We start from the raw sequence: 24,004 nt of genomic DNA on the forward strand, positions 1-24,004 counted from the left end.
GTTCCTGCTCCTGATCCCTATCCAGTGATTCCTGAGTTCGAGAGAGAGAGGGGAAATCAGCCAGGGTTCCTGCTCCTGATCCCTGTCCAGTGAGTCCTTGGCTAGAGAGAGAGAGAGAGGGGGGAAATCAGCGAAGCTTCCTGCACCTGATCACTGTCCAGTGAGCCTGGGTTAGAGAGAGAGGGGAAATCAGCCAGGGTTCCTGCTCCTGATCACTGTCCAGTGATCCCTGGGTTAGAGAGAGAGAGATGAAATCAGCCAGGGTTCCTGCTCCTGATCACTGTCCAGTGACCCCTGGGTTAGAGAGAGAGAGCGAGGAAATCAGCCAGGGTTCCTGCTCCTGACCACTGTCCAGTGATTCCTGGGTTAGAGAGAGAGAGAGAGAGAGAGAGGGGAAATCAACCATGGTTGCTGCTCCTGATCACTGTCCAGTGACCCCTGGGTTAGAGAGAGAGGAGAAATCAGCCAGGGTTCCTGCTCCTGATCACTGTCCAGTGACCCTTGGGTAAGAGATAGGGAGAGAGATGGGGGAAATCAGCCAGGGTTCCTGCTCCTGATCCCTGTCCAGTGATTCCTGGGTTAGAGAGAGAGAGTCAGGGGAAATCAGCCAGGGTTCCTGCTCCTGATCACTGTCTATTGACCCCTGGGTTAGACAGAGAGGATATCAGCCAGGGTTCCTGGTCCTGATCACTGTCCATTGACCCTTGGGTTAGGGAGAGATGGGAAATCAGCCAGGGTTCCTGCTCCTGATCATTGTCCAGTAATCCCTGGATTAGAGAGAGAGAGAGGAAATCAGCCAGAGTTCCTGCTCCTTATCCCTGTTTAGTGATCCCTGGGTTAGAGAGGGATAGAGAGGAAATCAACCAGAGTTCCTGCTCCTGATCACTGTCCAGTGATCCCTGGGTTAGAGAGAGAGAGAAAATCAGCCAGGGTTTCTGCTCCTGATCACTGTCCAGATATCCCTGGATTAGAGAGAGAGAGACAGAGAGAGAGGGAGGGTGGAAATCAGCCCGGGTTCCTGCTCCTGATCACTGTCCAGTGATCCCTGGGTTAGAGAGTGAGAGAGAGGGGAAATCAGCCAGGGTACCTGCTCCTGATCACTGTCCAGTGATCCCTGGTTTACAGAGAGAGAGAGAGAGAGCGCAAATCAGCCAGGGTTCCTGCTCCTGATCACTGTCCAGTGATCCCTGGGTTAGAGAGAGAGAGAGCGGAAATCAGCCAGGTTTCCTGCTCCTGATCCCTATCCATTGATTCCTGAGTTCGAGAGAGAGAGGGGAAATCAGCCAGGATTCCTGCTCCTGATCCCTGTCCAGTGAGCCCTGGGTGAGAGAGAGAGAGAGAGGGGGGAAATCTGCGAGGCTTCCTGCTCCTGATCCCTGTCCAGTGAGCTCTGGGTTAGAGAGAGAGACGAGGGGTGGAAATTATCCCGTGATCCTGCTCCTGATCTCTGTCCAGTGAGCCCTGGGTTAGAGAGAGAGGGGAAGTCAGCCAGGGTTCCTGCTCCTGATCACTGTCCAGTGATCCCTGGGTTAGAGAGAGAGAGAGAGAAGGGGAAATCAGCCAGGGTTCCTGCTCCTGATCACTGTCCAGTGATCCCTGTGTTAGAGAGAGAGAGATGAAATCAGCCAGGGTTCCTCCTCCTGATCACTGTCCAGTGACCCCTGGGTTAGAGAGAGAGAGCTCGGAAATCAGATAGGGTTCCTGCTCCTGGTCAGTGTCCTTTGATTCCTGGGTTAGAGAGAGAGAGGGGAAATCAACCATGGTTGCTGCTCCTGATCGCTGTCCAGTGACCCCTGGGTTAGAGAGAGAGAGAGAGAGAGGGGAAATCAACGAGGGTTCCTGCTCCTGATCACAGTCAGTGATCCCTGGGTTAGAGAGCGAGAGAGAGAGGGGAAATCAGCCAGGGTTCCTGCTCCTGAGCACTGTCCAGTGACCCTTTGGTAAGAGATAGGGAGGGAGAGAGGGGAAATCAGCCAGGGTTCCTATTCCTGATCACTGTCCAGTGATCCCTGGGTTAGAGAGAGAGAGAGTTAATCAGCCAGGGTTCCTGCTCCTGATCCCTGTCCAGTGACCCCTGGGTTAGAGAGAGAGAGAGAGAGGGGAAATCAACCAGGGTTCCTGCTCCTGATCACAGTCCAGTGATCCCTGTGTTAGAGAACGAGAGAGAGAGGGGAAATCAGCCAGGGTACCTGCTCCTGATCACTGTCCAGTGATCCCTGGTTTGCAGAGAGAGAGAGAGAGCGCAAATCAGCCAGGGTTCCTGCTCCTGATCGCTGTCCAGTGATCCCTGGGTTAGAGAGAGAGAGATTGGAAATCAGCAAGGGTTCCTGCTCCTGATCCCTATCCATTGATTCCTGAGTTCGAGAGAGAGAGGGGAAATCAGCCAGGGTTCCTGCTCCTGATCCTTGTCCAGTGAGTCCTGGGTTAGAGAGAGAGAGAGAGAGGGGGGAAATCTGCGAGGCTTCCTGCTCCTGATCCCTGTCCAGTGAGCCCTGGGTTAGAGAGAGAGAGAGAGAAGGGGAAATCAGCCAGGGTTCCTGCTCCTGATCACTGTCCATTGACCTTAGGTTAGAGAGAGAGAGGGGAAATCAGCCAGGGTTCCTGCTCCTGATCACTGTCCAGTGATCCCTGGGTTAGAGAGAGAGAGAGGTGAAATCAGCCAGGGTTCCTGCTCCTGATCACTGTCCAGTGAGCCCTGGGTTAGAGAGAGAGAGGGGAAATCACCCAGTGTTCCTGCTCCTGATCACTGTCCAGTGATCCCTGGTTAGTGGGAGAGAGAGGGTAAATCAGCCAGGGATCCTGCTCCTGATCACTGTCCAGTGATCCCTGTGGTAGAGAGAGAGAGATGAAATCAGCCAGAGTTCCTCCTCCTGATCACTGTCCAGTGATCCCTGGGTTAGAGAGAGAGAGCTCGGAAATCAACCAGGGTTCCTGCTCCTGGTCCGTGTCCTTTGATTCCTGGGTTAGAGAGAGAGAGGGGAAATCAACCATGGTTGCTGCTCCTGATCGCTGTCCAGTGACCCCTGGGTTAGAGAGAGAGAGAGGGGGGAAATCAACCAGGGTTCCTGCTCCTGATCACAGTCCAGTGATCCCTGGGTTAGAGAGCGAGAGAGAGAGGGGAAATCAGCCAGGGTTCCTGCTCCTGAGCACTGTCCAGTGACCCTTTGGTAAGAGATAGGGAGAGAGAGAGGGGAAATCAGCCAGGGTTCCTGTTCCTGATCACTGTCCAGTGATCCCTGGGTTAGAGAGAGAGAGAGTTAATCAGCCAGGGTTCCTGCTCCTGATCCCTATCCAGTGACCCCTGGGTTAGAGAGAGAGAGAGAGGGGAAATCAACCAGGGTTCCTGCTCCTGATCACTGTCCAGTGATCCCTGGGTTAGAGAGCGAGAGAGAGAGGGGAAATCAGCCAGGGTTCCTGCTCCTGATCACTGTCCAGTGATCCCTGGTTTACAGAGAGAGAGAGAGAGAGCGCAAATCAGCCAGGGTTCCTGCTCCTGATCACTGTCCAGTGATCCCTGGGTTAGAGAGAGAGAGAGCGGAAATCAGCCAGGTTTCCTGCTCCTGATCCCTATCCATTGATTCCTGAGTTCGAGAGAGAGAGGGGAAATCAGCCAGGGTTCCTGCTCCTGATCCCTGTCCAGTGAGTCCTGGGTTAGGGAGAGAGAGAGAGGGGGGAAATCTGCGAGGCTTCCTGCTCCTGATCCCTGTCCAGTGAGCCCTGGGTTAGAGAGAGAGTGGAAATCAGCCATGTTTCCTGCTCCTGATCACTGTCCAGTGATCCCTGGATTAGAGAGAGAGACGAGGGGTGGAAATTATCCCGTGATCCTGCTCCTGATCCCTGTCCAGTGAGCCCTGGGTTAGAGAGAGAGGGGAAATCAGCCAGGGTTCCTGCTCCTGATCACTGTCCAGTGATCCCTGGGTTAGAGAGAGAGAGAGAGAGAAGGGGAAATCAGCCAGGGTTCCTGCTCCTGATCACTGTCCATTGACCCTTAGGTTAGAGAGAGAGAGGGGAAATCAGCAAGGGTTCCTGCTCCTGATCACTGTCCAGTGATCCCTGGGTTAGAGAGAGAGAGAGGTGAAATCAGCCAGGGTTCCTGCTCCTGATCACTGTCCAGTGAGCCCTGGGTTAGAGAGAGAGAGGGGAAATCACCCAGTGTTCCTGCTCCTGATCACTGTCCAGTGATCCCTGTTTAGTGGGAGAGAGAGGGTAAATCAGCCAGGGATCCTGCTCCTGATCACTGTCCAGTGATCCCTGTGTTAGAGAGAGAGAGATGAAATCAGCCAGTGTTCCTCCTCCTGATCACTGTCCAGTGACCCCTGGGTTAGAGAGAGAGAGCTCGGAAATCAGCCAGGGTTCCTGCTCCTGGTCAGTGTCCAGTGACCCCTGGGTTAGAGAGAGAGAGCGAGGAAATCAGCCAGGGTTCCTGCTCCTGATCACTGTCCAGTGACCCTTGGGTAAGAGATAGGGAGAGAGATGGGGGAAATCAGCCATGGTTCCTGCTCCTGATCCCTGTCCAGTGATTCCTGGGTTAGAGAGAGAGAGTCAGGGGAAATCAGCCAGGGTTCCTGCTCCTGATCCCTGTCTATTGACCCCTGGGTTAGACAGAGAGGATATCAGCCAGGGTTCCTGGTCCTGATCATTGTCCAGTAATCCCTGGATTAGAGAGAGAGAGAGGAAATCAGCCAGAGTTCCTGCTCCTTATCCCTGTTTAGTGATCCCTGGGTTAGAGAGGGATAGAGAGGAAATCAACCAGAGTTCCTGCTCCTGATCACTGTCCAGTGATCCCTGGGTTAGAGAGAGAGAGAAAATCAGCCAGGGTTTCTGCTCCTGATCACTGTCCAGATATCCCTGGATTAGAGAGAGAGAGACAGAGAGAGAGGGAGGGTGGAGATCAGCCCGGGTTCCTGCTCCTGATCACTGTCCAGTGATCCCTGGGTTAGAGAGAGAGAGAAAATCAGCCAGGGTTCCTGCTCCTGATCCCTGTCCAGATATCCCTGGATTAGAGAGAGAGACAGAGAAAGAGAGAGGGGGGAAATCAGCCAGGGTACCTGCTCCTGATCACTGTCCAGTGATCCCTGGTTTACAGAGAGAGAGAGAGAGAGCTGAAAGCAGCCAGTGTTCCTGCTCCTGATCACTGTCCAGTGATCCCTGGGTTAGAGAGAGAGAGAGAGGGGAAATCAGCCAGGGTTCCTGCTCCTGATCCCTATCCAGTGATTCCTGAGTTCGAGAGAGAGAGGGGAAATCAGCCAGGGTTCCTTCTCCTGATCCCTGTCCAGTGAGTCCTTGGCTAGAGAGAGAGAGAGGGGGGAAATCAGCAAGGCTTCCTGCTCCTGATCCCTGTCCAGTGAGCCTGGGTTAGAGAGAGAGAGGGGAGATCAGCGAGGCTTCCTGCTCCTGATCCCTGTCCAGTGAGCCTGGGTTAGAGAGAGAGGGGAAATTAGCCAGGGTTCCTGCTCCTGATCACTGTCCAGTGATCCCTGGGTTAGAGAGAGAGAGATGAAATCAGCCAGGGTTCCTGCTCCTGATCACTGTCCAGTGACCCCTGGGTTAGAGAGAGAGAGCGAGGAAATCAGCCAGGGTTCCTGCTCCTGATCACTGTCCAGTGACCCTTGGGTAAGAGATAGGGAGAGAGATGGGGGAAATCAGCCATGGTTCCTGCTCCTGATCCCTGTCCAGTGATTCCTGGGTTAGAGAGAGAGAGTCAGGGGAAATCAGCCAGGGTTCCTGCTCCTGATCCCTGTCTATTGACCCCTGGGTTAGACAGAGAGGATATCAGCCAGGGTTCCTGGTCCTGATCATTGTCCAGTAATCCCTGGATTAGAGAGAGAGAGAGGAAATCAGCCAGAGTTCCTGCTCCTTATCCCTGTTTAGTGATCCCTGGGTTAGAGAGGGATAGAGAGGAAATCAACCAGAGTTCCTGCTCCTGATCACTGTCCAGTGATCCCTGGGTTAGAGAGAGAGAGAAAATCAGCCAGGGTTTCTGCTCCTGATCACTGTCCAGATATCCCTGGATTAGAGAGAGAGAGACAGAGAGAGAGGGAGGGTGGAGATCAGCCCGGGTTCCTGCTCCTGATCACTGTCCAGTGATCCCTGGGTTAGAGAGAGAGAGAGAGAGAGGGGAAATCAGCCAGGGTACCTGCTCCTGATCACTGTCCAGTGATCCCTGGTTTACAGAGAGAGAGAGAGAGAGCGCAAATCAGCCAGGGTTCCTGCTCCTGATCACTGTCCAGTGATCCCTGGGTTAGAGAGAGAGAGAGCGGAAATCAGCCAGGTTTCCTGCTCCTGATCCCTATCCATTGATTCCTGAGTTCGAGAGAGAGAGGGGAAATCAGCCAGGGTTCCTGCTCCTGATCCCTGTCCAGTGAGTCCTGGGTTAGAGAGAGAGAGGGGGGAAATCTGCGAGGCTTCCTGCTCCTGATCCCTGTCCAGTGAGTCCTGGGTTAGAGAGAGAGAGGGGGGAAATCTGCGAGGCTTCCTGCTCCTGGTCCCTGTCCAGTGAGCCCTGGGTTAGAGAGAGAGTGGAAATCAGCCAGGGTTTCTGCTCCTGATCACTGTCCAGTGATCCCTGGATTAGAGAGAGAGAGACGAGGGGTGGAAATTATCCCGTGATCCTGCTCCTGATCCCTGTCCAGTGAGCCCTGGGTTAGAGAGAGAGGGGAAATCAGCCAGGGTACCTGCTCCTGATCACTGTCCAGTGATCCCTGGGTTAGAGAGAGAGAGGGGAAATCAGCCAGGGTTCCTGCTCCTGATCACTGTCCAGTGATCCCTGGGTTAGAGAGAGAGAGAGGTGAAATCAGCCAGGGTTCCTGCTCCTGATCACTGTCCAGTGTGCCCTGGGTTAGAGAGAGAGAGAGGTGAAATCAGCCAGGGTTCCTGCTCCTGATCACTGTCCAGTGAGCCCTGGGTTAGAGGGAGAGAGGGGAAATCACCCAGTGTTCCTGCTCCTGATCACTGTCCAGTGATCCCTGGTTAGTGCGAGAGAGAGGGTAAATCTGCCAGGGATCCTGCTCCTGATCACTGTCCAGTGATCCCTGTGTTAGAGAGAGAGAGATGAAATTAGCCAGGGTTCGTCCTCCTGCTCCTGGTCAGTGTCCTTTGATTCCTGGGTTAGAGAGAGAGAGGGGAAATCAACCATGGTTGCTGCTCCTGATCGCTGTCCAGTGACCCCTGGGTTAGAGAGAGAGAGAGAGGGGAAATCAACCAGGGTTCCTGCTCCTGATCACAGTCAGTGATCCCTGGGTTAGAGAGCGAGAGAGAGAGGGGAAATCAGCCAGGGATCCTGCTCCTGAGCACTGTCCAGTGACCCTTTGGTAAGAGATAGGGAGAGAGAGAGGGGAAATCAGCCAGGGTTCCTGTTCCTGATCACTGTCCAGTGATCCCTGGGTTAGAGAGAGAGAGAGTTAATCAGCCAGGGTTCCTGCTCCTGATCCCTGTCCAGTGACCCCTGGGTTAGAGAGAGAGAGAGAGGGGAAATCAACCAGGGTTCCTGCTCCTGATCACAGTCCAGTGATCCCTGGGTTAGAGAGCGAGAGAGAGAGGGGAAATCAGCCAGGGTTCCTATTCCTGATCACTGTCCAGTGATCCCTGGGTTAGAGAGAGAGAGAGTTAATCAGCCAGGGTTCCTGCTCCTGATCCCTGTCCAATGACTCCCCTGGGTTAGGGAGAGAGAGAGAGAGATTGGAAATCAGCTAGGGTTCCTGCTCCTGATCACTGTCCAGTGATCCCTTGGTTAGAGAGAGAGAGGTGAAATCAGCCAGGGTTCCTGCTCCTGATCCCTGTCCAGTGATTCCTGGGTTAGAGAGAGAGAGGTGAGGGGGAAATCAGCCAGGGTTCCTTCTCATGATCACTGTCCAGTGATCCCTGGGTTAGAGAGAGAAGGTAAATCAGCCAGGGTTCCTGCTCCTGATCACTGTCCAGTGATCCCTTGTTAGTGGGAGAGAGAGAGAGAGGAAATCAGCCAGGTTTGCTGCTCCTGTTCACGGTCCAGTGATCCCTGGGTTAGAGAGAGAGAGAGTGAGAGAGAGAGCGGAAATCAGCCAGGGTTCCTGCTCCTGATCCCTGTCCAGTGATCCCTGGGTTAGAGAGAGAGAGAGGGAGAGGGGAAATCAGCCAGGGTTCCTGCTCCTGATCACTGTCCAGTGATCCCTGGGTTAGAGAGAGAGAGGGGAAATCAGCCAGGGTTCCTGCTCCTGATCCCTGTCCAGTGAGTCCTGGGTTAGAGAGAGAGAGAGAGGGGAAATCAGCCAGGGTTCCTGCTCCTGATCACTGTCCACTGATCCCTGGGTTAGAGAGAGAGAGGGGAAATCAGCCAGGATTTCTGCTCCTGATCACTGTCCAGTGATCCCTGGTTTAGAGAGAGAGAGAGAGAGTGGAAATCAGCCAGGGTTCCTGCTCCTGATCACTGTACAGTGATCCCTGGGTTAGAGAGAGATAGGGGAAATCAGCCAGGGTTCCTGCTCCTGATCACTGTCCAGTGATCCCTGGGTTAGAGAGAGAGAGGGGAAATCAGCCAAGGTTCCTGCTCCTGATCCCTGTCAGTGATCCCTGGTTTAGAGAGAGAGAGAGAGCGGAAATCAGCCAGGGTTCCTGCTCCTGATCACTGTCCATTGATCCCTGTTTTGAGGGAGAGAGAGAGAGTGGAAATCGGCCAGGGTTGCTGCTCCTGATCACTGTCCAGTGATCCCTGGTTTACAGAGAGAGAGAGAGAGAGAGAGGGAGAGGAAATCTGCCAGGGTTCCTGCTCCTGATCACTGTCCAGTGACCCCTGGTTTAGAGAGAGAGAGAGAGAGAGTGGAAATCAGCCAGGGTTCCTGCTCCTGATCACTGTCCAGTGATCCCTGGTTTACAGAGAGAGAGAGAGAGAGAGAGAGCGGAAAGCAGCCAGGGTTCCTGCTCCTGATCACTGTCCAGTGATCCCTGGGTTAGAGAGAGAGAGAGAGCGGAAATCAGCCAGGGTTCCTGCTCCTGATCCCTATCCAGTGATTCCTGAGTTCGAGAGAGAGAGGGGAAATCAGCCAGGGTTCCTTCTCCTGATCCCTGTCCAGTGAGTCCTTGGCTAGAGAGAGAGAGAGGGGGGAAATCAGCGAGGCTTCCTGCTCCTGATCCCTGTCCAGTGAGCCTGGGTTAGAGAGAGAGGGGAAATCAGCCAGGGTTCCTGCTCCTGATCACTGTCCAGTGATCCCTGGGTTAGAGAGAGAGAGATGAAATCAGCCAGGGTTCCTGCTCCTGATCACTGTCCAGTGACCCCTGGGTTAGAGAGAGCGAGCGAGGAAATCAGCCAGGGTTCCTGCTCCTGAGCACTGTCCAGTGACCCCTGGGTTAGAGAGAGGGAGAGAGATGGGGGAAATCAGCCAGGGTTCCTGCTCCTGATCCCTGTCCAGTGATTCCTGGGTTAGAGAGAGAGAGTCAGGGGAAATCAGCCTGGGTTCCTGCTCCTGATCCCTGTCCATTGACCCCTGGGTTAGACAGAGAGGATATCAGCCAGGGTTCCTGGTCCTGATCACTGTCCATTGACCCTTGGGTTAGGGAGAGATGGGAAATCAGCCAGGGTTCCTGCTCCTGATCATTGTCCAGTAATCCCTGGATTAGAGAGAGAGAGGAAAGCAGCCAGAGTTCCTGCTCCTTATCCCTGTTTAGTGATCCCTGGGTTAGAGAGAGATAGAGAGGAAATCAACCAGAGTTCCTGCTCCTGATCACTGTCCAGTGATCCCTGGGTTAGAGAGAGAGAGAAAATCAGCCAGGGTTTCTGCTCCTGATCACTGTCCAGATATCCCTGGATTAGAGAGAGAGACAGAGAGAGAGAGAGGGAGGGTGGAAATCAGCCCGGGTTCCTGCTCCTGATCACTGTCCAGTGATCCCTGGGTTAGAGAGAGAGAGAGAGAGAGAGGGGAAATCAGCCCGGGTTCCTGCTCCTGATCACTGTCCAGTGATCCCTGGGTTAGAGAGAGAGAGAGAGAGAGGGGAAATCAGCCAGGGTACCTGCTCCTGATCACTGTCCAGTGATCCCTGGTTTACAGAGAGAGAGAGAGAGAGCGCAAATCAGCCAGGGTTCCTGCTCCTGATCACTGTCCAGTGATCCCTGGGTTAGAGAGAGAGAGAGCGGAAATCAGCCAGGTTTCCTGCTCCTGATCCCTATCCATTGATTCCTGAGTTCGAGAGAGAGAGGGGAAATCAGCCAGGGTTCCTGCTCCTGATCCCTGTCCAGTGAGTCCTGGGTTAGAGAGAGAGAGAGAGGGGGGAAATCTGCGAGGCTTCCTGCTCCTGATCCCTGTCCAGTGAGCCCTGGGTTAGAGAGAGAGTGGAAATCAGCCATGTTTCCGGCTCCTGATCACTGTCCAGTGATCCCTGGATTAGAGAGAGAGACGAGGGGTGGAAATTATCCCGTGATCCTGCTCCTTATCCCTGTCCAGTGAGCCCTGGGTTAGAGAGAGAGAGAGAGAAGGGGAAATCAGCCAGGGTTCCTGCTCCTGATCACTGTCCATTGACCCTTAGGTTAGAGAGAGAGAGGGGAAATCAGCCAGGGTTCCTGCTCCTGATCACTGTCCAGTGATCCCTGGGTTAGAGAGAGAGAGAGAGAGAAGGGGAAATCAGCCAGGGTTCCTGCTCCTGATCACTGTCCATTGACCCTTAGGTTAGAGAGAGAGAGGGGAAATCAGCCAGGGTTCCTGCTCCTGATCACTGTCCAGTGATCCCTGGGTTAGAGAGAGAGAGAGAGGTGAAATCAGCCAGGGTTCCTGCTCCTGATCACTGTCCAGTGAGCCCTGGGTTAGAGAGAGAGAGGGGAAATCACCCAGTGTTCCTGCTCCTGATCACTGTCCAGTAATCCCTGGTTAGTGGGAGAGAGAGGGTAAATCAGCCAGGGATCCTGCTCCTGATCCCTGTCCAGTGATCCCTGGGTTAGAGAGAGAGAGAAAATCAGCCAGGGTTCCTGCTCCTGATCCCTGTCCAGTGATCCCTGGGTTAGAGAGAGAGAGAAAATCAGCCAGGGTTCCTGCTCCTGATCCCTGTCCAGTGATCCCTGGGTTAGAGAAAGAGAGGGGAAATCAGCCAGGGTTCCTGCTCCTGATCCCTGTCCAGTGATCCCTGGGTTAGAGAGAGAGAGAGAGAGAAAATCAGCCAGGGTTCCTGCTCCTGATCCCTGTCCAGTGATCCCTGGGTTAGAGAGAGAGGGGAAATCAGCCAGGGTTCCTGCTCCTGATCACTGTCCAGTGATCCCTGGGTTAGAGAGAGAGAGGAAATCAGCCAGGGTTCCTGCCTCTGATCACTGTCCAGTTATCCCTGCATTAGAGAGAGAGAGAGGGGAAATCAGCCAGGGTCTCTGCTCCTGATCACTGTCCAGTGATCCCTGGTTAGTGGGAGAGAGAGGAAATCAGCCAGGGTTCCTGCTCCTGATCACTGTCCAGTGATCCCTGCATTAGAGAGAGAGAGAGAGAGAGGGGAAATCAGCCAGGGTCCCTGCTCCTGATCCCTGTCCAGTGATTCCTGCGTCAGAGGGGGAGAGAGGAAATCAGCCAGGGTTTCTGCTCCTGATCACTGTCCAGTGATCCCTAGGTTAGAGAGAGAGAGCGGAAATCAGCCAGGGTTCCTGCTCCTGATCACTGTCCAGTGATCCCTGGGTTAGAGAGAGGGAGGGGAAATCAGCCAGGGTTCCTGCTCCTGATCCCTGTCAGTGATCCCTGGGTTAGAGAGAGAGAGGAAATCAGCCAGGGTTCCTGCTCCTGATCCCTGTCCAGTGATCCCTGGTTTAGAGAGAGAGAGAGGGGAAATCAGCCAGGGTTCCTGCTCCTAATCACTGTCCATTGATCCCTGTTTAGAGGGAGAGAGAGAGCGGAAATCGGCCAGGATTGCTTCTCCTGATCACTCTCCAGTGATCCCTGGGATAGAGAGAGAGAGAGGAAATCAGCCAGGGTTCCTGCTCCTGATCCCTGTCCAGTGACCCCTGGGTTAGAGAGAGAGAGAGAGAGAGAGAGTGGAAATCAGCCAGGGTTCCTGCTCCTGATCACTGTCCAGTGATCCCCAGGTTGGAGAGTGTTCCTGCTCCTGATCACTTTCCAGTGATCCCTGGTTAGTGGGAGTGAGAGGGTAAATCAGCCAGGGATCCTGCTCCTGATCACTGTCCAGTGATCCCCAGGTTGGAGAGTGTTCCTGCTCCTGATCACTTTCCAGTGATCCCTGGTTAGTGGGAGAGAGAGAGGAAATTAGCCAGGGTTTCTGCTCCTTTTCACTGTCCAGTGATCCTTGGGTTAGAGAGAGAGAGAGGGGAAATCAGCCAGGGTTCCTGCTCCTGGTCCCTGTCCAGTGATCCCTGCGTTAGAGAGAGAGAGGAAATCAACCAGGGTTTCTGCTCCTGATCACTGTCCAGTGACTATTCCTGGAGAATGTTGTTGGACAGGTCTGACCCCAAAAGTGATTGCTCTGGTGGTCGAATACCTTCCCAACATTCCATGTCGGCATTGCTGCCCTGACGACTGTGTCCGTGCCTAACGGAGCGAGAGATTTTCGAAAGAGGGACTTCTGAAGTGATTTCAGGCAATGACAATGGCGGCAGCCCCACCTTCCCCCCCCCCCCCCCCCGCCCCAAAGGGGCATCTGTGCCAGAGGGAAACGCAGGTAGGGTTGCTGCAACCTCCTGCAGTGGGGTGGCGACGCAGGTTAGCTCCCGCAACTGCTGGACCTGTCATACATGATGCCTTGTTGCCTTCAGGTCGAACCACGCAATCCGGTTTTTTACCCTTTCACCTCCGTCACGCTGCCTCCACCTCACAGCTCCGTTCCGCGAGACCGATACAAAACGGTAAGCGACCCATTCTTCTTCTTGCATTCCACATGCTGTGTTTCTGTTGTTGTTGTTGTTTTTTATTGGGAGGGGCACGGCCGGGGTGGGTGGGGTGGTGTGTGCGAGAGGGATGGGGATTGGGGAGAGCAACGGGGAGGATATAACGAACCTGCATTGGTAGCTACCCGAAGCTGGAAGCTGTTCTCTGCCTCTCCTCCCACCAACTCCCGGAGTCCCCCAGCCTCCCCACTGAGAATAGATTCCAGCTGCTGTCGCATGAGCTGCACGGATATGTGTGTGAGTGTGTGTGTGTGCGTACGTGTGTGTGTGCGTGCGTGAGAGTGTGTGTGTGTGTGTGCGTGAGAGTGTGTGTGTGCGTGCTTGAGAGTGTGTGTGCGTGAGTGTGTGTATGTGTGTGAGTGTGTGTGTGCGTGTGAGAGTGTGCGTGTGTGTGCGTGCGAGTGTGTGTGTGTGTGCGAGTGTGTGTGTGTGTGTGTGCATGCGAGTGTGTGCACGTGCGAGAGTGTGTGTGTGTGCGTGCGAGTGTGTGCGTGCGAGTGTGTGAGTGTGTGTGTGAGAGTGTGTGCGAGAGTGTGTGCGCGCGTGCGAGAGTGGGTGCGTGAGAGTGTGTGTGCGTGAGAGTGTGTGTGCGTGCGTGAGAGTGTGTGTGCGTGCGTGAGAGTGTGTGCGCGTGCGTGAGAGTGTGCGCGTGCGTGAGAGTGTGTGCGTGCGTGAGAGTGTGTGCGTGCGTGAGAGTGTGTGCGTGCGTGAGAGTGTGTGTGCATGTGAGAGTGTGTGCGCTTGAGAGTGTGTATGCACGTGAGTGTGTGCGTGTGTGTGTGTGCGTGTGTGTGTGTGCGCGTGAGTGTGTGTGCGCGTGTGTGTGCGCGAGTGTGTGTGTGCGCGAGTGTGTGTGTGCGCGAGTGTGTGTGTGCGCGAGTGTGTGTGTGCGCGAGTGTGTGTGCGCGCGAGTGTGTGTGCGCGAGTGTGTGTGCGCGTGAGTGTGTGTGCGCGTGAGTGTGTGTGCGCGTGAGTGTGTGTGCGCGTGAGTGTGTGTGCGCGTGAGTGTGTGTGCGCGTGAGTGTGTGTGCGCGTGAGTGTGTGTGCGCGTGAGTGTGTGTGCGCGTGAGTGTGTGCGCGTGTGTGTGTGTGCGCGTGAGTGTGAGTGTGTGTGTGCGCGTGAGAGTGTGTGCGCGTGAGAATGTGTGCGCGTGAGAGTGTGCGCGAGTGTGTGTGTGCGTGAGTGTGTGTGCGTGAGTGTGTGCGTGAGTGTGTGTGCGCGCGAGTGTGTGTGCGCGCGAGTGTGTGTGCGCGCGAGTGTGTGTGTGCGCGAGTGTGTGTGTGCGTGTGCGAGTGTGTGCGTGCGCGTGCGAGTGTGCGCGTGCGAGTGTGCGCGTGCGAGTGTGCGCGTGCGAGTGTGCGCGTGCGAGTGTGTGTGTGTGTGTGCGTGTGTGAGTGCGAGAGTGTGTGTGTGTGCGAGAGTGTGTGTGTGCGAGAGTGTGTGTGTGCGAGAGTGTGTGTGTGCGCGAGAGTGTGTGTGTGCGAGAGTGTGTGTGCGCGTGCGAGAGAGTGCGCGCGTGCGAGAGTGTGTGTGTGCATGTGCGTGAGAGTGTGTGTGTGTGCGTGTGTGTGCGTGCGTGAGAGTGTGTGCGCGCGTGTGTGTATGCGCGAGTGTGTGTGTGTGCGCGTGAGTGTGTGCGCGTGAGTGTGTGCGCACGTGTGTGTGTGCGCATGAGAGTGTGTGTGCGCGTGAGTGTGTGCGCGTGAGTGTGTGCGCGTGAGAGTGTGTGCACGAGTGTGTGCGCGCGAGTGTGTGTGCGCGCGAGTGTGTGTGCGCGCGAGTGTGTGCGCGCGAGTGTGTGTGCGCGCGAGTGTGTGTGCGCGCGAGTGTGTGTGCGCGCGAGTGTGTGTGCGCTCGAGTGTGTGTGCGCGCGAGTGTGTGTGCGCGCGAGATTGTGTGTGCACGTGCGTGAGAGTGTGTGCGCGTGCGTGAGAGTGTGCGCGCGTGCGTGAGAGTGTGCGCACGTGCGTGTGAGTGTGCGTATGTGCGTGAGTGTGTGTGTGTGCGTGAGAGTTTGTGTGTTTGTGCGTGAGAGTGTTTGTGTGTGTGTGTGTGGGTGAGAGTGTGTGTGTGTGTGCGTGTGGGTGTGAGTGTGTGCGTGAGTGCATGAGCGTGTGCGTGCGTGTGCATGTGCGTGAGAGTGTGTGCGTGTGTGTGAGAGTGTGCGTGAGTGCGTGTGCGTGAGAGTGTTTGTGCGTGTGCGTGTGTGTGTGCGCGTGAGAGTGTGTGTGTGTGCGTGAGAGTGTTTATGTCTGTGCATGAGAGTGAGTGTGGGTGAGAGTGTGCGTGTGGGTGAGAGTGTGTGTGTGTGCGTGTGAGAGTGGGTGTGCGTGAGAGTGGTTGTGGGTGTGCGTGAGTGTGTGTGCATGAGAGTGTGTGTATGTGTGCGTGAGAGTGTGTGTGCGCGTGAGAGTGGGTGTGAGTGTGTGCGTGAGTGTGTGAGCGTGCATGAGCGTGTGCGTGCGTGTGCATGTGCGTGAGAGTGTGTGCGTGTGTGTGAGTGTGCGTGTGTGCGTGAGAGTGCGTGTGCGTGAGAGTGTTTGTGCGTGTGTGTGTGCGCGCGAGAGTGTGTGTGTGCGCGTGAGAGTGTGTGTGTGTACGCGTGAGAGTGTGTGTGTGTACGCGTGAGAGTGTGTGTGTGTGCGTGAGAGTGTTTGAGTGTGTGGGTGAGAGTGTATGTGTGTGTGTGTGGGTGAGAGTGTATGTGTGTGTGCGCGCGTGAGAGTGTGTGCATGTGCGTGTGTGTGCGCATGCGTGCGTGTGTGTGCGTGCGTGAGTGTGCATGAGTGTGCGCGCGCACGAGAGTGTGCGCACGTGCGTGAGTGAGAGTTTGCGCGCGTACGTGCGTGAGAGCTTACGCGCGTACGTGAGTGTGCGCGTGGGTGAGTGTGCGCGCGTGCGTGAGTGTGTGCGTGCGTGAGAGTGTGCATGAGTGTGCGCGCGTGCGTGAGTGAGAATTTGCACGCGTACGTGCGTGAGAGTTTGCGTGCGTACGTGCGTGAGAGTGTGCGCGCGTGCGTGAGTGTGCGCGCGTGCGTGAGTGTGCGCATGGGTGAGTGTGCGCATGGGTGAGTGTGCGCGCGTGCGTGCGTGAGAGTGTGTGCGCGTGCGTGCGTGAGAGTGTGCGTGCATGCATGAGAGTGTGTGCGTGTGTGAGAGTGTGCGGGTGAGAGTGTGCGCGCGTACAGAGAGTGTGTGTCTGTGCGTGCGTGAGAGGTTGCGCGCATGCGTACTTGAGTGTGCGCGCGTGCGTGTGCACGCGTGCATGCGTGAGTGTGTGTCTGTGTGTGCGAGAGTGTGCATGCATGCATGAGAGTGTGTGTGTGTTTGTGTGCGCGCGTGTGTGTGTTTGTGTGTGCGAGAGTGTGTGTGCGTGAGAATGTGTGTTTGTGTGCGCGCGCGAGTGTGTGTTTGTGTGCGCGCGAGTGTGTGTGTGTGTTTGTGCGCGCGCGAGTGTGTGTGTGTGCACGCGCTTGAGAGTGTGTGTGCGCACACGTGGATATCAGAGATCGGAATGGACCCTCGTCACTGAGGGTGAGGTGGAATGGGGGTCTGAAGCCAGCCCTCTGCCCAGAGGCATCGTCAGCTCCCGCCATGGTCTCTGCCTCACAACACTCCCCACCTCTCTCTTTCTCTTTCTCACCCCCAGACTTGGAGGCATCTGGGGTCTTTGGCTTTATTAATAGGGTCATAGAGTATGAAAAGCAAGGAAGTTATATAAAACACTGCTTATACTCCAGCTGGAGCACTGTGGCCAATATTGATTTCAGGTAATTGGCAAAAGGAGCAGAGGGGACATGGGGATAAATAAACACTTTGCGCAGTGACTGATTGTGACCCGGAAGGCGCTGCCTGACAGGGCGGGTGGAAACAGATTCGACAGCAGATTTCAAAAGGTCAATTGGATCAATAGTTGCGAAGGGGAAGAATTTGCAGGACTCTGGGGAACCAGCACAGAGGAGTGCAATTTATGGGATTGCTCCTTCAAAGAGTTTCTCAGGCACAATGGGCTGATTGGCTTCCTATTCTGTTGTATCATTGCTTGATTCTGTACCGGTGATTTGTATCCAGGTTGAGTGGGTGATCCATGCCCGGGATCTCCTCCTCGGATATCTTTCCCTCGTCCGCCCCTTTTAAACTCTTGGCCTTTACAGGTGGACATCGTTCCCTAAGCCCTGTCTGCCTAGGCCACCCCTCCATATTCTCTCTGCTGTAGTAACAGAATGCAGACCCCCTAACTCTGTACTTCATGCATCGGAGGTTGGCATCATCCATAGGAAATTACTTGCTGCACAGATTCACTCCCTGTTTCCCCTTCTTTCGCTCTCTCTGGTCTCCAACACATTCTCTCCGCCCGGCGCCCCCTCTCCCCCCCACACCCCTCCTCTCCGCCCCACACCCCTCTCACCCCCACGCCCCCTCTCCCCCCCCACACCCCCTCTCACCCCCACGCCCCCTCTCCCCCCCCACACCCCTCCTCTCACCCCCACGCCCCCTCTCACCCCCACGCCCCCTCTCACCCCCCACACCCCATCTCACCCCCACACCCCCTCTCACCCCCACGCCCCCTCTCACCCCCACGCCCCCTCTCACCCCCCACACCCCTCTCCCCCCCCACACCCCTCTCCCCCCCCACACCCCCTCTCCCCCCCACGCCCCCTCTCACCCCCACGCCCCCTCTCACCCCCACGCCCCCTCTCACCCCCCACACCCCTCTCCCCCCCACGCCCCCTCTCACCCCCACGCCCCCTCTCACCCCCCACGCCCCCTCTCACCCCCACGCCCCCTCTCCCCCCCCACACCCCCTCTCCCCCCCCACGCCCCCTCTCCCCCCCCACACCCCTCTCCCCCCCACGCCCCCTCTCACCCCCACGCCCCCTCTCACCCCCCACACCCCCTCTCACCCCCACGCCCCCTCTCACCCCCACGCCCCCTCTCACCCCCACGCCCCCTCTCACCCCCACGCCCCCTCTCACCCCCACGCCCCCTCTCACCCCCCACACCCCCTCTCCCCCCCACGCCCCCTCTCACCCCCACGCCCCCTCTCACCCCCACGCCCCCTCTCACCCCCCACACCCCCTCTCACCCCCACACCCCCTCTCACCCCCACGCCCCCTCTCACCCCCACGCCCCCTCTCCCCCCCCCACACCCCCTCTCACCCCCACGCCCCCTCTCACCCCCAGGCCCCCTCTCCCCCCCCACACCCCCTCTCACCCCCACGCCCCCTCTCACCCCCACGCCCCCTCTCACCCCCACGCCCCCTCTCCCCCCCACACCCCTCTCCCCCCCACGCCACCTCTCACCCCCACACCCCCTCTCACCCCCCACACCCCCTCTCCCCCCCACACCCCCTCTCACCCCCACGCCCCCTCTCACCCCCACGCCCCCTCTCACCCCCACGCCCCCTCTCCCCCCCACACCCCTCTCCCCCCCACGCCCCCTCTCACCCCCACGCCCCCTCTCACCCCCACGCCCCCTCTCACCCCCACGCCCCCTCTCCCCCCCCACACCCCTCTCCCCCCCACGCCCCCTCTCACCCCCCCACACCCCCTCTCCCCCCACACCCCCTCTCCGCCCCACACCCCTCCTCTCCGCCCCGCGTCCCCTGTCTCCGCCCCACAACCCTCCTCTCCGCCCCGCATCCCCTGTGTCTGCCCCACGCCCCTCCTCTCCGCCCCACACCCCTCCTCTCCGCCCCGCGTCCCCTGTCTCCGCCCCACACCCCTCCTCTCCGCCCCGCGTCCCCTGTCTCCGTCCCACACCCCTCCTCTCCGCCCCGCGTCCCCTGTCTCCGCCCCACACCCCTCCTCTCAGCCCCACACCCCTCCTCTCCGCCCCACACCCCTCCTCTCCGCCCCACACCCCTCCTCTCCGCCCCGCGTCCCCTGTCTCCGCCCCACACCCCTCCTCTCCGCCCCTCGTCCCCTGTCTCCGCCCCACACCCCTCCTCTCCGCCCCGCGTCCCCTGTCTCCGCCCCACACCCCTCCTCTCCGCCCCGCGTCCCCTGTCTCCGCCCCACACCCCTCCTCTCCGCCCCACACCCCTCCTCTCCGCCCCACACCCCTCCTCTCCGCCCCACACCCCTCCTCTCCGCCCCGCGTCCCCTGTCTCCGCCCCACACCCCTCCTCTCCGCCCCGCGTCCCCTGTCTCTGCCCCACACCCCTCCTCTCCGCCCCGCGTCCCCTGTCTCCGCCCCACACCCCTCCTCTCCGCCCCGCATCCCCTGTCTCCGCCCCACACCCCTCCTCTCCGCCCCACACCCCTCCTCTCCGCCCCACACCCCTCCTCTCCGCCCCACACCCCTCCTCTCCGCCCCACACCCTTCCTCTCCGCCCCGCGTCCCCTGTCTCCGCCCCACACCCCTCCTCTCCGCCCCGCGTCCCCTGTCTCCGCCCCACACCCCTCCTCTCCGCCCCGCGTCCCCTGTCTCCGCCCCACACCCCTCCTCTCCGCCCCGCGTCCCCTGTCTCCGCCCCACACCCCTCCTCTCCGCCCCGCGTCCCCTGTCTCCGCCACCTTCCCCCCTTCCTTGCCCCCTGGCCTGCGCCACCCCTTCTCTCTCTCTCTCTGTCTCTCTCTCTCTGGTTCACCCTCTCCCACGACACTCCTCCCTTTCTCTCTCTCTCTCACCCGCCTTCGCTCTCTTTCTCCAGATTGATGTCACCTCTGTGCTTCCTGTCACAAACACTGCGGAGGCTCCACCTGGTGGGCTGCTGTTTGTGGCCGGGTTCTGGCTTGTGGTCTATGTCACTGATGAGTTGTTGTGTTTATGGTGTGAGGGAATGAGTTTTGCTGTGTGGTGCTGGGCTGTGGGGGTGGGGGCCAAGGTGAACGCTGTATCTGAGCTGTGCTGTCCTTGTTTGGTTCTGTTTCAGTAAATGCCTGCTGCATGCCTGGGAATGGTTTTCAATTGGTGCTGTACATTCTTTTGAACCTGCAATGTATATTTTCATTCTACTTGCATTTTAATTTCTTCCCTGTTTATTCTTTTTCTCTTCCCCTTGGTCTTCCTGTTTTGTGGGTAAAACCCTCCCCTCCTCCCTCTCTTTATCTCTGCCTGCCGAATACTCTCATCCTTCAACACTCCCTCATCTCCACTCGCTTCACCCCCCGCCCCCCCCCCCCACCGCATGGACCCCCCTCCCCTCCCCCCGCGTGGACACCCCCTCTCCCCCCACGTGGACCCCTTTTTCCCTCCCGCGTTGACCCCCCCTCCGCACCCCCCGCGTGGACACCCCCTCTCCTCTTCCCCCCTCCCCCCGCGCGGACCCCCCCTTCGCCCCCCCGCATGGACCCCCTCTCCTCCCCCCTCCCCTCCCCCCGCGTGGACCCCCTCTCCTCCCCCCGGCATGGACCCCCCTCCCCTCCCCCCGCGTGGACACCCCCTCTCCTCTGCCCCCTTCTCCCCCCGCGCGGACCCCCCCTTCTCCCCCCGCGTGGACCCCCTCTCCTCCCCCCGCGTGGACCCCCTCTCCTCCCACGTGGACCCCCTCTCCTCCCCCCGCGTGGACACCCCCTCTCCTCTTCCCCCCTCCCCCCGCGCGGACCCCCCCTTCGCCCCCCCGCATGGACCCCCTCTTCTCCCCCCGCGTGGACCCCCTCTCCTCCCCCCGCGTGGACCCCCTCTCCTCCCCCCGCGTGGACCCCCTCTCCTCCCCCATGTGCACCCCTTCCCCCCCCCCACCCGTGGACCCCCCTCTCCTCCCCCCGCGTGGACCCCTTTTTCCCTCCCGCGTGGACCCCCCCTCCTCCCCCCGCGTGGACCCCCTCTCCTCCCCCCCTCCCCCGCCCGCGTGGACCCCCCCTCCGCACCCCCCCGCATGGAACCACCTCTCCTCCCCCCCCACCCCTCACCCCCCCCGCGTGGACCCCCCTCTCCTCCCCTCTTCCTTCCCCCCCACCCCCCGGCGTGGACCCCCCTCTCCTGCCCCCTTCCCTCCCCCCTCTCCTCCCCCCCTTCCCCCCCCCCACACCCCGGCGTGGTCCCCCCTCTCCTCCCCACCCCCCCCACCCCCCGCATGGACCCCCCTCTCCTCCCCGCCGCACGGATCCTCCGTCCCTTACCCCTTGCCCACCCTCACTCCCTACCTCCTTAACCTCGCTCCCTCCTCACCCTTCGCCCTCCCTCCTCTTCCTCGCCCTCGCTCCCCATCCCGTCCTCGCCCTCGCTCCCCACTCCTGCCTCGCCCTCCCTCCCGGCCCCTTCCTCGCCCTCCCTCCCGGCCCCTTCCTCGCCCTCACTCCACACCCCTGCCCCACCACCCTCCCCACCCCACACTTGCCCTGCTCTCTGTCATCCATTCTGTTGATTTCTGTCTATGAACTATTTGATTTCTTACTGCTTTCTCTGTCTCCTGTGCTTGATCTCTCAATCTTCTCCCTCTGCTGCTATTTTTACCCCTTCCTGTTTCCCTACCTTTGTGTTTTTCTTTTGAATTGTTTCTCCCTCTCCCCCCTGCCTATGGACCTCCCTGGTGGTGTTTAAAGAGCCCATGGTGAAGAATGGGAAGCCCCCTTCGTCCCACAGCATGCACTCCTTCCTTCACCAGTACGCAGGCAGTTTCAAAAAGCCACCTTTGCGAAGGCCCCACAGTGTGGTGGGCAGGAGCCTCAGCTCGTACCTTCACAGGAACACTACTCTAGGTGACTATCTACTCTTAACGGGACGACTTGGAACCTTTGTCAACCGGGTAAAGGTCTCCGACCCCTTTTCAAACACTTCTCTCTCTCTCTCTGTGTCTCTCTCTCTGTGTCTCTATCTCTCTGTGTCTCTATCTCTCTCTCTCTCTCTGTGTCTCTCTCTCTGTGTCTCTCTCTCTGTGTCTCTCTCTCTGTGTCTCTCTCTGTGTCTCTATCTCTCTCTCTGTGTCTCTATCTCTCTCTCTGTGTCTCTATCTCTCTCTGTGTCTCTATCTCTGTGTCTCTATCTCTGTGTCTCTATCTCTCTCTCTGTGTCTCTATCTCTGTGTCTCTATCTCTCTATCTCTCTCTCTGTGTCTCTCTCTCTGTGTCTCTATCTCTCTCACTCTGTCTCTCTGTCTCTATCTCTCTCTGTCTCTATCTCTCTCTGTCTCTGTCTCTCTCTCTCTCTGTCTCTCTCTCTCTCTGTCTCTCTCTCTGTGTCTCTCTCTCTGTCTCTCTCTCTCTCTCTCTGTCTCTCTCTCTCTCTCTCTGCCTCTCTCTCTCTCTCTGTCTCTCTCTCTCTGTCTCTCTCTCTCTCTGTCTCTCTGTGTCTCTCTCTGCCTCTCTGTGTCTCTCTCTCTCTGTGTGTCTCGCTCTCTCTCTGTGTGTCTCGCTCTCTCTCTGTGTCTCTCTCTGTCTCTCTCTGTGTCTCTCTCTCTCTGTGTCTCTCTCTCTCTCTCTGTGTCTCTGTCTCTCTCTCTCTCTCTGTCTCTCTCTCTCTCTGTCTCTCTCTCTCTCTGCCTCTCTGTGTCTCCCTCTCTCTGTGTGCGTCTCTCTCTCTCTCTCTATCTCTCTCTGCCTCTCTCTGTCTCTCTCTCTCTGTGTCTGTCTCTCTCTCTCTCTGCGCTGTTTGAAAAGGATCTGTTTGAATGCACACTAAAAGTGAAGCCATTTCTCTGCAATGTCTTGTACCGTGAGTACCAGGGTCAGAGCTGGATGATCCCCAGCAGCAGAAACTGAACAGGTCAGTGGGTGGGCCACATGTGTGTGATGTATAGAAGCAGAAGGCTGGAGCCCTGGGAGCAGGTAGAACAACCCAGTTGCTGGGCTCTGGGAACAGGTAACCCACTCCAACGTCAGACTCCAGGTGGCTTATCCTCTGCACTCCTCCATCGCCGAGAGGCTGCTTCCCAGTCTAGCCGGAGAGTTTAGACCCCAGACTCAGAGCCTGAGGGGAAGGGCTTGGCCTTTTAGGATTTTCACGACATGAGAGCCTTTAAAACGATGGAAAGGATTTGATTGAGTGTACACGGTGAGAACGCTTCGTCATGTCAGGAAGAGCATAACTAGACACCATCAATATAAGGCGGTCACTAATAAATCCAATCGAGGGGGGAATTCAGGAGAAACGTCTTTACCCAGAGAGCGGGGAGAATGTGGAACTCACTCTGCAGGGAGGGGTCGAGGTGAACCGTGTCGATGTGTTTGAGGGCAAAGGGAGCACATGTGGATAAACACACGAGGGGGAAAGGATTGGAAAGTTGCCATGGTATGTTTTAGGCGAGGAAAGATGGGAGGAGGCTTGAGCCAGCAAGGAGTGGTTGGGCCGAATGGCCTGTTTCTGTGCTGTGTATCCTATGTAAATTCCTTCTTTCAGAGGGTTGTGGATCTTTACCCTGTGGAACTGAGGCTGCTTAGTCAATGAGGCTGCGCTCAATAGATTTCCAGACACGAAGTGAATCAGAGTTTGGGGAGTGGGCGGGAATGTGGAGTTAACCGCGATCTTATTGAATGGCGGAGCAGGCTTGAGGGGCTGAATGGCCTCCTCCAGCTCCTCTTTCTTAAGTTGACACAGGATCGTGTAAGTCGGCTTCTTCTGTTCAAACCGACCTGACCCGCAGTAAAAACGTCCCTCCGCACGGTGAATTCAGCAGCTGCGATGGATTCATTGACTGGAAACGCCCATCTTTTCACCCGCCAGCTGGAACGTGGTGGCGGAGCGGGTAAACGGGCAGGTGCCTGGGGCTCAGCTTCATCTCACCCTCACCTTTGTCCACATGGCGGTGTTGGTGGAAGCGGATTGTGGCCGGGAGCTGGCGCTTCAAGCGTGCCAAGTCCAAGCAGGGCACCCTTCGACGCAGCCTCTACCGCCAACGCCGGCTGAGGTCCGAGACCTTCCGGCTGGCTCTGCGACCACGCTGGAGGAACAGACAGCGCTCTGGGCCCACCTCACAGCAGTGGTTCGCAGCTCAGTGGGGGAGAGGGGGACAAATGGAACTTGCGCGTGAGCACTGGGGTGCGGGGCGTTCCATGAAGGGAGGGGTAGGGGAATCTCTCCTGCCTCTCGCCCGCTCTCCACTCTGCTGACCTGGGATGGAGCAGTGAGTGCAGTTGCTTGCCGTTGGCCTGGCAGGAGAAAGAGCGGCAACGGGATTCCCGTTCCTCCTCCACCGCTTGCTGAATGGATGTCGTGCATCGCCCGAGGGACAGGGTCGGGTCTGATCGATGCCCCCTGTACTGCTGTACGCCTAGTCAGCGTCCGC

General features: G+C 57.8%; 1 protein-coding gene across 15 annotated transcripts in view; it reads left to right on the forward strand.

Annotated features, from left to right (window-relative positions):
• The window catches only part of cdk16 (cyclin-dependent kinase 16), a 369,477-nt gene that overhangs the window by 279,545 nt on the left and 65,928 nt on the right, over positions 1-24,004 (forward strand). For 11 of the 15 annotated variants that reach the window (XR_005942243.1, XR_005942244.1, XM_041181488.1 and 8 more), the window contains 2 exons: positions 12,704-12,793; positions 21,327-21,482. The exons of 2 other annotated variants lie outside the window; for them this stretch is intronic. Coding sequence is in view for 11 of the 13 variants with exons in the window: in XM_041181488.1 (XP_041037422.1) it covers positions 12,704-12,793; positions 21,327-21,482 (246 nt within the window). In the remaining 2 variants the exon portion in view is untranslated. The remainder of the gene's footprint in view (positions 1-12,703; positions 12,794-21,326; positions 21,483-24,004) is intronic. 2 more of the 15 variants (XM_041181492.1, XM_041181493.1) reach the window with 1 other exon arrangement.

This window comes from Carcharodon carcharias (assembly GCF_017639515.1).
Source record: "Carcharodon carcharias isolate sCarCar2 chromosome 35 unlocalized genomic scaffold, sCarCar2.pri SUPER_35_unloc_6, whole genome shotgun sequence".
Taxonomy (NCBI): Eukaryota; Metazoa; Chordata; class Chondrichthyes; order Lamniformes; family Lamnidae; genus Carcharodon; species Carcharodon carcharias.